The sequence below is a fragment of the Ochotona curzoniae genome, unplaced genomic scaffold (assembly GCF_017591425.1).
Source record: "Ochotona curzoniae isolate NIBS_2020 unplaced genomic scaffold, NIBS_Ocur_1.0 scaffold_4505, whole genome shotgun sequence".
In the NCBI taxonomy this organism is placed as follows: domain Eukaryota; kingdom Metazoa; phylum Chordata; class Mammalia; order Lagomorpha; family Ochotonidae; genus Ochotona; species Ochotona curzoniae.
Genome location: NW_024467118.1, coordinates 15,636,399 through 15,649,278, shown reverse-complemented (window position 1 = coordinate 15,649,278; position 12,880 = coordinate 15,636,399). Strand labels below are relative to the sequence as shown.

Below are 12,880 nucleotides of genomic sequence, written 5' to 3'. Positions count from 1 at the left end.
TGCCGCTGGGTTCTTCCTCCCCGGGGATCCGTGTGTAGGCAGGGAAGAGTCCTCCAAGAGGACGTGGGCAGGCAGAAGGAATGGTGTCAGGAGCCCTGCCTTGAAGAGGTCCTCTGTGCAATGTCAGAATCATGCAGGGAAATTCCAGCCACGGAGGCGGGAGAAGAAGGGGGTTGTAAGTTCCCAGTGTAGGGGTGGGAGGAGCAGCACACGCACTGCTGGCTCCCTTGCATTTCTGGGTAGCATCATTTTATGCCCGTTTTACAGATGAGCAAACTGAGCCTCAGAAAGGTTAAGTTTCCTCATTTGTAAAAGGAAAGCAATCACTGTTGGTAGAGACTCCTTATTAGCAAGGAGCTAGATGGAAAATAGAAGAGCCAGGACTCGAACCGATGTCCATATGAAATGCCAGCTCTGCAGGCAGAGGTTTAACCTGTGAGCAGCAGGTCACACTTGTTCACACTCGCTGTATGTGTGACACACACTGCCTAAAATCAGTCAGTTGATCTTAAATAATTTTCTGTGGAGTCATTTCGATCCCTCTGTGATAGATAGAGCCCGCCAGGTTTGCAGTGTTTTCCCAGAAGGTAAGAGAGGCAGGATTTGGTTCTAAAGTATGTCTTCCCAGGAACTACCCAAGATCCTTCCACTTTTCAAAGTGTCCCAAACATGAGCTGTCTGTTGCTTCAGAGAAATAAGATTCCAGCCTGTCTGCCCAGCTCCACATCCACACCCCAAACCCCAGTGGATAAAACACCTGCGTGTTCATCTGCAATGGGGTTGAGGATTCATCAAGGACAAACATACAAGTGCTGAGAAGGGCCCAGAAGACAGATCAAGTCACAGCTCACCCTGGCGGCATGTCAGAAATGTGGATACTGGCACTGCCTTCTGCTTCTCCAAGCATCAGAACCGAGGAGCCTCCCCTCCCCGTCCCTGGCTCCGGGTGGTGAGGAACTTGCAGGCACTGCAGAGTTCCTGGAAAGCCCGGTTCTCCCTGCAACGGTCTGTCCGGATCTCTACCTCACCTCCTGTCATCTGCACCTCACTCCTGCACGCCAAGCTCATTGCCACCTCAGGGCCTTTGCTCTCGTGTGACCTCTGCTGAAACTAGATCTGCCCCAAAGCAGCTGTTGCCAGATTGCCACAAAGCTTCCTCCTCCTGGCCACCCAGCTCTCAGACCCCAGCCCATGCCCCTGGGAAGCCTTTCCAAGCTAGCTTGTCTAAATTAGCCCCCACACCATCCATTCCTGCCCATCACATCAGCCTGCCGGATTTCCTTCCTGCTTGATGTTTACCACATCTCAAATCATCTTATAACTCCATGTCTGTTGACAGGCGAGAAGAGGCTCTGGCCCATGAGTGCCTCTCAGGATATGTGCTGCGTGAATGTACAAACGAATGCATGGGAAATCTTACTAACTTTCCTTGTCAGAGGGATCCAGGAGCCTGTCCCACAAACTGCTACCTCCTGATTAACAAGGGCAGAGACCACAACAAGTAATGCCATGGCTGGTAACGACTTAACAACCTCCCAGCAGTTCTTTGCACACATTTCGCTGGGCATGGTTCCAACCTTAAAAGGGCACTAATTGCTTTTCTATAAGGAGGTAGGAATGCAGTTGCTCCGTGTCCTTTAGTCCTGCTGGATTGCATTATTGGATCTGTTACCTTGTTAATTGGGCCTGTCTCACACAGCCAGTTTGATCTTTGTTCTGCATATGTCTGGGATTTTGACAGCTCCCCATCCAGAGACGAACCAGGGTAGCGTGTATGTGTGTGTGTGTGTGTGTGTGTGTGTGTGTGTGTGTGTGTGAAGGGTTAAGCTTCAGCCAGGCTGTCTGCGCTCAGGGCCCCAAGATTGGCCCAGCAATGGGAGGGGTGGGCCTGGAAGGTGGAGCAGGCTGGGTGTGCACCAACTGCCTTCCCCCACTTCATGCCCTTCCCCAGGAGCGCACATGCTTGCCCAGCTGGACTGAGTGCAGGGGAGCTCAAATCCCTCTAGGAATGGCTGCAGAAGCCCACACCTGGAAGTACCCCCTCCCTGGCCCTCGGCAGGCAGCAGCGGCAGGTTGCGCTAGTAGAGACTCCTGGTCATTAGAGGAATGAGCCGGGAGGGAGCAGCTTCCGAGCCCGGCAGCACTTGGTGGGAAGCGCCAGGCGAGGATGGACGCAGTCGCCAGCCTCCTGGTGAATTCAAGCGGCATCCCTCCTCCCTGCGAACTCGTGCTGGACAATGAAACGCTCTTCTGCCTTGATCAGCCCCCTCCTTCTAAAGGTAGGTGCCAGAAGCTGCTGTTTGATTTCCAAAAACTGTGGAGTTGCGGGAGGAATCCAGCAGGGGCTGATAAAGCCAACAGAACAAAGCCATTGTGAGGCAAGGCTGCCTAGCTAGAGTCACGCATGGGCTCAGAAGTTTGGCTAAAAGATCAAAAGGAAGAATGGAGTTAAACACGCTGATTGTTCTCCTGCTGGGAGAGTTGGGGAATCATGGGCAGCACCTGGAAATGGAAGGGGCACTAAATCAGGGAGAGGGAAAGCCCAGGGGCACAAGAGCGGAGGACAAGCACTGGGGCTTGAACTCCACAGCATCACAGAGAAGGGGCTGGCCCCATGTCTACTGTGACACCCAGCACATTGCAGGCGAAATAACACTTCCCAGCAAGACAAGATGCAGACCAGCTTTTCCTCAGGAAGCTGTGTTCCTACAAGGTGCTTCCCTAAGTGACCCTGGAAAAGGGTGCTTGTGTTGGCCCAGTGGGTGTTGTCAGGGCAGGAGTAGATGGGTACATGCATGTGCACCCCAGGAAAGAAAGAAAGAAAGACAAAGCTGGCAGGGACTCAGCAGGCACATGGTGTGTGAAGGCTTTACCGGTCTGTGGCCATAACCCCGGTCTCCCGCCTCGCCCTGGGTTCTCTGCAGAGTGGCAGCCAGCAGTGCAGATCTTCCTGTACTCTCTCATCTTCCTGCTCAGTGTTCTGGGGAACACACTGGTCATCACAGTGCTGATTCGCAACAAGAGAATGAGGACCGTCACCAACATCTTCCTGCTCTCCCTAGCGATCAGCGACCTTATGCTGTGCCTCTTCTGTATGCCCTTCAACCTCATCCCTAACCTGCTCAAGGATTTCATCTTTGGGAGTGCCCTATGCAAGACCACCACCTACCTGATGGGTAAGTTGCTGCAGGTGCCATGCCCAGAACCTGCTCTTGATCCCCACCCCCACACACACACCAGCTCTCTGCCAGGCACTGCAGAGAAGCCCTATCTAGGGTCACAAGACCAACATCTGGTTGTGTGTGACTGTGTTCTAGCAAGTAGCTCAGTCTTCTCCCGCCCCAGGAGCCGGGTCCTTAGCCATAGGGTTTCCAGGCCAGTTTCTAAGAGTCAAAAGAGTTGATGGGAAAACCTAGAGCAGTCTGACTTGCCTATTGGAGAGGAGACTCAAATGTGACTCCAAGTTTCCCAAGTGTCCTATCTCTGTCAGCAGGTCTGTATTCCAGGGCAGATGTAAATGCTAGACCAAAGAGCTCTTGCTGGAGGGATCGGGGTTGCTTGGAAAGCAGCTTCACCACAGCTCTGAGATCTCCTCTTCAGACTCACTTCACAGCTACCCTGTAGGTTGAGGCCATCTCAGACAGAGAGGAAGAGAAATTGAGTCCCTTGGGCTGTGGGCTAACTACATGCACCCTGTCAGACTGAGCTATGCAGTCCTGTGCCTCTAGCAGTCAAAATAATGGAACTATAAGCAGCACAAAGCTGGTGTTTGCAAGAACTTCTTACACAGCAAGCATTGCACTGAGAGCTTTCATCTCCACAGCTTCACTTTATCTCCCAGGCACCCCAAGAAACAAACACAGTCATTCTCCCTGATCTCACCCAAAGAGAGAGCACAGAGGCCCAAACAGGTTCATTCTGGGCCCCAAGACACACAGACACTAAGCCACCATGGTAGGATTCGAACCCAGGTTAGGAGGCACAGCCTCGCCAACAGAGGTCATGTCGCCCAGCTGGTTGACTGTGGTTGTCCTGATGCTAAACAAATTTCTGAAGCCTGTCTCCTCTGTGTGCCAGATAGCCCAGCACTGACCCATCCTGAAGCCAACTTGGGAGCAAGTTGGGACCAGGTAGGGAAGGACCAGGTAGGGAAGGAGAGGGGGAGTTGCTTTTTGTTCTGGCACATGTTGTGTAAGATCTGCAGTGCTGATCTGGGCCAGAGCAGTCTTTAGAAGGCTCTAAAGACCTGTATTTTCCCCCAATGGGGGAAGCAGGATCCAGCACTGACAAAATGATGACAAATTACTGACCTCCATGTCACACACACATGACTGAGAACAGTCTGGTTCCTCTGAAAAATTAAAAAAAAAAAAAAGGCTAAGCAATGAGAAGGATCACTGTGAGAAAACAGTGACAATAATGTGCGATACTGCACAGGGCTGTTGGCTGTCAGGCCCCAAGCGTGTCTCGCCATCACAGCATCTGAGGGCCTCACCCAGGGCACGGGGCATAAGACTAGAAAGAAGCGCTAGGTGAGTGTCACAGCACAAATCACTTGAAAATGGTTAATTATGTCTCATGGGAATTTCATCTCAGCAAATATACTTTAGCATCAAAAAAGAAGAGCAGGATCATCCTAAGAGTATTTGTAATGTCCTAATGATTTTATTGCATTTCCAATTCTGGTATTCTGGTATAGCAATTTTGTGGTCTTCTCAATATTGTTAGAAGCAATTTACATTCATTGAATTCCTAATTTGAAGCGCAAATAAAAATAAAAAAGAGTGCTTGCCTGACAGTGAGTTTATGATGGACTGTTTACACAGAATGAACTCTGGAATTTGGAGCTAGCCTCAACACATCAACTCTTTAAGGCAAAATAGAGGAAAATGCAGCGAATCCTATCCCAGACTCCAATTTTTGGTTAATGGGTTTGGAGTCATGGACCAGAGTAAACCTAGAGAAGTCATAGTTAGACTTCCAAGAAAAAAAAAAACACATTTTTGTTCATGATTTTAGAGAATTGATTTCTTCAAAAAGCATTTGTAAGTCTGAGGCTATAGAAAGAGGTCTTCCATTTGTGGATTGACTCCTCGGATGGCCAAAATGGATAGGATTGGACCACACCAAAACTAGGAGGCAGGTCTCCTAGGTAAGTGCATTTTAACCATCTTCCGCTGCTTTTCCAAGGTGTGTTAACAGAGAGCTGGGTCAAAAGTGGAGCAGCCAGTGTACAACAGGCATCCATATGGACTGGCAGCATCCCAGTGTGCCAGCAGGCATCCGTATGGGCTGCCAGCATCACCTGCTACACTACAGTGATGACCCTCGGAGAATTAATTTCTACCCATAAGCATAATGAGGATCTACAGACCTCAAGTTAAACCTCTGCTCCCAAATCTACATCAATTGGGAAGTTCAATAAATCATTTAAAGAGGCAGACAGAGGCTTGGCATGGTGGCCTAGTGGCTAAAGACCTCGCCACACCTGGAATCCCAGATGGTTACCAGTTCATTTCCTGGTGGTCCTATTTCCCATCCAGCTCCCTGCTTGTGGCCTGGGAAAGCAATCAAGAATGACCCAGAGCCTTGGGACCCTGCACCCATATGGGGAACCTAGAAGAAGCTCCTGGCTCCTGACTTCAGATCAGTACAGCTCCAGCTGTTGTGGCCACTTGGGGAGTGAATCAATGGATGGAAGATCTTTCTGTCTCTCCTCCTCTCTGTATATCTAACTTTCCAACAAAAATAAATCTTTAAGATAAAATAAAGAGGCAAACAGATGAATTGACAGAATGTGTGGCTGAAGGATTCTAAAGGAAAGATAAGACAAGTATACAGTAGGGAAATTCAACCATTTTTGGCCATGCCCAAGCACACATTTTAAATGTAGTGTATTCCATATCTTTCTCACTGTAATGGTGATGTATACTTATTCTATAAAGTATAGAAAGGCAGAATGGATATAAAGAAAATCCTAGCTCCACCCAGAGAAAGCTGTAGCCACAGTGTGGCCTTCTCACTGCCATCTTTTTTTAAATGTGGTTTCCTTGTGTTCCAACTAGTACATTTTGAAACTTGGGATGATTTGCACTTAAAAAGCACACACTTAGAACTTCTTACGAGGAATCTTAGGGATGCCAGCACAGACCCTAGTCACTTTTCAAGGTGATAGAGTCCTTGAGAAACGTGTCTCTGTAAGATCAACTCCATCATGCAGAACCATGGGGGAAACCCAGCTTTTCTCTGGTCTCTCCAAGCCCTCAGCTGCAGGGTAGTAATGTACTCCTTCCCTTTGACTATGAACTAATGAGCTCTCTCTGCTAAGCAGGAGTTAGGCTGTAATCAAAGCTCAATAACCTTATCTCCAAACTGGCAAGAAGATGTATTTGCAAGCACGTTTCTTTAACAGCGTTAAATCCTTTTTTGGAACAAAGCTTGGGAATAAATCATCTTTGAAAAAACACACACACTTTCTCTACCTGTCAGCGATTCCCTCTGCTATCAAGCCCACTGAGGTCAGATACACTAAAACTAATGTGCAAATAAGCCTGAGGTCTTGGAGCCACCATCAGCAGCCTCTTTGTTCCTTTTCCAGGCACCTCTGTGAGTGTATCCACCTTTAATCTGGTCGCCATATCGCTGGAGAGATACGGCGCAATTTGCAGACCCTTGCAGTCCAGGGTCTGGCAGACGAAATCCCATGCCCTGAAGGTGATTGCCGCCACCTGGGGCCTCTCCTTCACCATCATGACTCCATACCCCATCTACAGCAACCTGGTACCTTTCACCAAAAATAACAACCAAACCGCAAATATGTGCCGCTTTCTACTGCCAAGTGACGTCATGCAGCAGTCCTGGTAAGATGGGATGGCCTTGATCTCTCTTGTTAAGTATCATTGAGTTGGTCCTGCAGTGTTATGAAAAGCTGGGTTTCTTTGCCCAGAGTTGCTGGGGGGGGGGGGAGGGGCGGGTTTGGGGATCAGCTTCGCAAAAATTTTTGGAGAAGCATCATTCAAACTTTGTTCTGGAATAACAATGGCAAACACTGAGTCAGGGGGCTTTGTTTTAAACAATGTTAATGCAATTGATTTCCCCCAATCCTGCAGGGTAGGTACTATGTATGTCCATTTTACAAACAAGGAAATAGAGATTTGGGAAGGTTAGGCTGCCCAAACTCACACACCTAGGAAGGAGCAGTGCTTAGCCCCAATGCAGGGCGCAGCCAAGTGGTCTAAGGGGGTTTATACTGACTGGCATGGACAGCTGTGATTGTAGGATTGAAGAAATTGCAGAAATTGAGGCCCATGTTCCAAGCAGGTTTTCTCAGAGCTGCAGTGGTAGAACTCTACTAGAAATAAAAAGGCAAGATGGTCCAGCTGATGCCTTGGCTTCCTGGCTGGAGAACCTTGGGTACGTTCACACAACGTCCCTAAACTTCAGGTGCTTTGTCTTGCCAAGGAGATAATGCACAAATGTTGCTTCATTTGGCTGCCTCACTGGCTGGTGGTGAGGTTCAGCTGAGAGTGCATATATGGGAGTGACTCTGAAGTGGCAGTACAAATGCAAAGTTTCTATTTACTGACCACAGGTAACTTAGAAGCTGAGGACCAGACATTGAGACACGGGGGCTTGGAACTGCTGTCTTTGCCTTGATCCTTTCATTTCCACCAAGCAGCACACATACAGGAAGCATCAGGTGCCAACAAGAAGAACAGTTCTGAGACTTGAAAAGGAACCTTATAAACACATGTCATCAAAAAATGGTCCCACTACCAGGAGCCTCTGACAAGTTCATGGCCTCATTGTATAACCCTACATACACCAGGCAGCAAATGTGATGGATGGGGCCACTTATAAGAAGGGGATGGTGATGCCCAAGGAATCAAATGTGCTTAGAGAAGGCATAGATCTACCCCACCAGGCACCAACGTGAGCCTGCCATAAGGCCATCTGCCCAGGGTCATGAAGAGTGAATGCCTATGAGCATGTTAGAGATGCTCATGAGCCAAATGGAGCCAGAATGTCATCTATTATACAAACAAAACCTCAGGTTATTCTCTCATTATGAAGGTCACCAGAAGTAATGCATTGTGTTGTTGACAAGCACAGATTTTAGAATCATGTTGCTTGGGGTTGAATTCCTCCACTATTCCAACCTGTGTGACTTCAGACAAGTGATTTCTTCTCTTTCAGTCCCAGTTTCCCCATCTCTAAAATAAGTCTTGGCATAACAGTGTCTATCCCCAAGGTTATTACAGGAGTTAAATCTAGCAAATACACAAAATGCTTCGCCTGGTGTGGAGTACAAATAACCAGTCCTCAGTGAATGTAAGCTCCCATTATTACCAGGATTGAATTAGAGTTCACATATTTGGAATCATTTTTGAAGGCTTTTGTTATAACCAGTGCTCCCTAAGAGACTTTCTCTAAAAAAAGAACAGACATAAACAACTTGTAATAATTGAAACCCCAGACGTGGAGCTGCCAAAGATATTAAATACTAGTAGTTAATGTGTTTGGCTTACCCCAATGAGAACCAAGAAGGAACCTGCTGGCTCCTTCCCACTTGGGTCTGAGGGGCCACAGTTACCAGTTACTGGATTTCTTTTGATTCAATCAGGCAAACGTTCCTGCTACTCATTCTCTTTCTTATTCCTGGAATTGTGATGATGGTGGCGTATGGATTAATCTCCCTGGAACTCTACCAAGGAATAAAATTTGATGCTAGCCAGAAGAAATCTGCTAAAGGTAACTCTCTTTCAGCTATGTTGTGATGCCAAAGAATGTGAAAGCTTCCATCACTTAAATAAATACACCCCGAGTGTCTATGTAGTGCACTCGAGGTCCTGACAATATCAGAAAACTCGGGTGTCATAGAACCAGTCCCGTACGCTGCCTATTTTCTCATCATTAAATGGGGAATGAATGCTTCACAAAGGCTCCTAGGTGGAATCAAATGAGATGAAGCGCCTATAACCCAGTTCACAGCTGAGGGCTCACAAGTGCCAGACTTCTGCAAGGCTGTGTTCAAAGGGACAGCCTTCAGCAACCAAAGCCCCCTGCACATGCACCCTGCTTGGGATCCCCAAAGGCTTAGAAGAGAATACATTGACGGCCACCTGCCACAGCCCAGAGCTGTCACCTCATCCCAGTCCCCTTTCCCCACTTTCATGCTCACACTATGGCAGGCCACACAACTCACTCCTCCACCCATCACACCCTCCCCCCATGAGCATTTACCCCACACCTGTGTGGACATAACTCCCCTCCCTTGCCCCACCCTTTATCAGGCCTTACTGTGTAGATAACTCAGACTCTCCAGCCTTGCTGTTCTTGGACTCCTTGTCATCCAGATTCCTTACACTAAAGGTACTTAAAAGCATTGAGCAAGCAGGGAGGCAGGCGAAGCTTGGGAATCTTCATTCTTTCTCTTTATCCCTGTAATCTACAAGTGGAAGATGCTATGGGACACCGTACTATATGTAGTGTCTGCTTTTATTCCTTTCAAATAGCTTTTCATCGGAGTAGGCTAACAGATGTCCACACAGCCACGTTCCTTTATCGGTAGCTTCAGTCACCATGGTTTCATTTATGTGAGGTCAAACACAGTCTGAAGAGAGTAAATGGAAAATTTCAGAAATAAGTGAGTTCTGTTTTAAGTAATGTTTATTATACTATATATTTTTACTTCTATTTTCTTGATAGTTATTGTTGTGAAGTCTTTACTGTGCCTATTCTAGAACTTAAGCTCTGTGATCAGAGGTGTGCATGTATATACCGAGCAACCTTAGCCTGAGAATCCAAACTGAGCAGTGTCTGAAAGGAGAGATGCTTTGAGTGCTGTATTCAGATTCCGGAGCATTTAGGATTTCTGGTTCTCAGATTATGGTTAATCACCTGGCATATAAATACTCTAAAAGCTGAAACACTTCTGGTCCCCAGTATTTTTGGGAAAGAATATTCCTCCTTCACCAAGAAACATGAGGCTCTTCATAAATATTATGGAAAAGTGGAATTGTGGGAAGAGTTTCTGTGGTAGGCGTTTGGCCCAGCAGTTATGATGCTGACTGGGCCATCCCCATCACACATTAGCATGTTGGGGTTCAAGTCCTGATCCCAACAGTGGTGGCCCAAGAAATAGGGTCCTGGCCACCCATAAGGAAACCCAGATGGAGCTCCTCCTGGCACCTTGATCCAGCCTGGTCAGCCTCTGACCACTGCCAGCATGGAAGGAATGAGCCAACAAATGACAGCTCTGTCTGTGTCTGCTCACCTCCCTCTGAGCCTCTCTGCCTTTCAAGTACAGGCAATAAAATTATTTAAAGTTTATTTTGGAATCCATGCTAACTTTTCCCAGATTCTACATTTTCCATGAACTTTTTCAAGTACCCTCCTAAACAGTTTGGTTCCAAGCCTCCTCCGGGATTCTGGGAAGGCATGCCCCAAGTGAGGGCTTCCTGCAGTTAATCATATCTGGGTTACCTGTCCAATTCTCCTCCAGTTTGGTTGCCCCTGTTGATAGAGGTAGACAGAGCTTCTGTCTGCCCTTACCCCAACCCAAACACTAAGCAATGTCCTTTGCCCCTCATTCCATTCCTCCCTTCTCCAGAAAGGAAATCTAGCACCGGCAGCAGCCGGTTTGAAGACAATGATGGGTGCTACCTACAGCGGTCCAAGTCCCTGAGGCAGCTGGAGCTTCAGCGGCTGTCAGGAAGCAGGGTCAGCCGCGTGCGGAGCAGCAGCTCAGCAGCCAACCTCATGGCAAAGAAGCGGGTGATCCGCATGCTCGTAGTCATCGTCATCCTCTTCTTCCTCTGCTGGATGCCCATCTTCAGTGCCAACGCCTGGCGGGCCTATGACACAGTCTCGGCTGAGCGCCACCTGTCCGGGACACCCATCTCCTTTATTCTCCTGCTCTCCTACACCTCCTCCTGCGTCAACCCCATCATCTACTGCTTCATGAACAGGCGCTTCCGTCTCGGCTTCATGGCCACCTTCACCTGCTGCCCTAACCCCAGGCCCCAGGGGCCGAGGGGAGAGGCAGCAGAGGAGGAAGAAGGCCAAACCACCAGGGCATCATTCTCCAGGGCGTCTCTCACCGGACGTCCCTCATGAGCAGGTGCGGCTGCCCCTGCAGACGGACGGAGCCACAGGAAGTGGAAGAGGCAGAGGAGCAGGGGCGTTGTGTGTCCAGCGGGAACCTTTCAATGTGTACTTGTCCTTCACCATCCAGCCGGGGTGAGGCCAGGGCTTGGTACCCAGCCAGCTCACAGCCAGCACTTTGCAGTCACTGTCAAGCTATCAGCCAAAGTAGGCCCTGAGAGCAGGCACCCCATAGGCTCAAGCTGAAAAAAAAAATAGAGATGTGGACCTACTGGGTCTTTTGGAAGGTTCTGGAAAAGCCAAGGCAGGCTTGCACACCACACAGGCACACACTTGTATGGTCTGCTGCGTCTACTCACGTGCTATTGTAGATGCTGCATGGCCCACGGGGAGTCAGTGGCTCCTTCAGCTTCACGCTGTACCACCCTCATGTCTGCCACAAGTGGAGCAAGATGCAAACTCCCAGTGGCCATTGTCAGGCCCAGTTTTCTTGAAACCCTCCAGGGGCAAAGACAAAAGAAGTATCGACATCAAAAAAAGCCAAAGGAACGTTGTCCGCAAGGCAGAAAGTGGCATTTTGTTTCTCAAGAGGAGATGTGGATCGGAGTGGAAAGTTCTCTGGCTCTGAGGAGTGTTGAGGGCAGGGGGCATGGAAATATTTGTTTCTACTTTAATAATAATATCTATTGCTTTACTTTCATTCATATGGTGGTTTCACAGCTCTTGACTCCTTTGCCTCTATGTAATGTCTCATTGTTAATTGTACTTCCTTTCCAGAAAGATCTCCAGGTAGAAAGAGCAAGCGTGTGCCCTGCCAAAAGTAGAAGCATAGGAATCAAAGCTGGCACCCTAGGACTCAGACACCTTTGAATGCTGATGCTTTTAAATGCCTTTGCTTTTCAGTACACTGTTTCCTCACGACCACTCAGCTAATGTGTATGTGTGAACCAAACGTGTAGCCATGTTCTTTGCATGTAAGGAAGCTCTTTGTGTGTGTTTTTTAAAAGTATTTAATGGATATTAAAATTCAGCAACTAATGTCATTTTACATTCTTCTACCGCAATTGATGTCTTATGGGAACTTCGCTTCCTTGCAAAACTGGTGCAGATATCTCTGTCCAAAATGTAGGAATCTCTGTTTAAGATGAGTAAAGGTAAGCTTTACTTTCAGCTACCAGAAAGTGCTTTTCTAGAATAGTATGTATTCATGCATTCAGCCAGCATGTGTGCCTCTGCTTCTTTTGTTTTTTCTTACAACAGCATAGTCCTGTCCATTTAAGTAAGGTAACTTGGGCACTTTGATAGAAGCACACTTACATGCTCGTGTGGGAATGAACAGTCTTCGCCTTCCTGTCTGTATGCACGTAAGATGTGCCCTTATCTTCTTGTAATCACGCCACGGATCTCTATGGTTCAAGGCCCATGTTCCTTGTGGTACCCAAGGGCCATCGACCCCGGTGGTCCAATGTCATGAATGTGGAGGAAAAAGGTGGGGAGTGACAGGAAGTGATTGCAAAGAAGGCCACTGGTGTTGTGGAATGTAGTAAGGCATGAGCATCACACGTGTTCAGGGAAATTGGTCCTGTATGGAGAGGAAATACTGGGGTGGAGGTGCGTATTTATTATACAGGATTTTTTTAGGTTAGGTCGTCCCCAGTCAGCAATCTTATTGTGTAATCTATCACTGGCCATCCCAGAAAGATCATAAGGTAGAAATCTAACCAATAGGGCATGGCATGATAGCCTAGTAACTAAATCCTTGCCTTGCACTCCC

The 12,880-nt window shown here is 48.0% G+C and overlaps 1 protein-coding gene across 1 annotated transcript; it reads left to right on the top strand.

Moving 5' to 3' along the window:
* Positions 1–2,167: 2,167 nt before the first annotated feature.
* On the top strand, positions 2,168–11,118 carry CCKAR (cholecystokinin A receptor). The gene is made up of 5 exons (XM_040966326.1): positions 2,168–2,279; positions 2,925–3,176; positions 6,599–6,860; positions 8,624–8,751; positions 10,613–11,118. Exons 1-5 carry the CDS (start codon positions 2,168–2,170, stop codon positions 11,116–11,118), a joined length of 1,260 nt encoding a protein of 419 aa, XP_040822260.1.
* Positions 11,119–12,880: the final 1,762 nt, after the last annotated feature.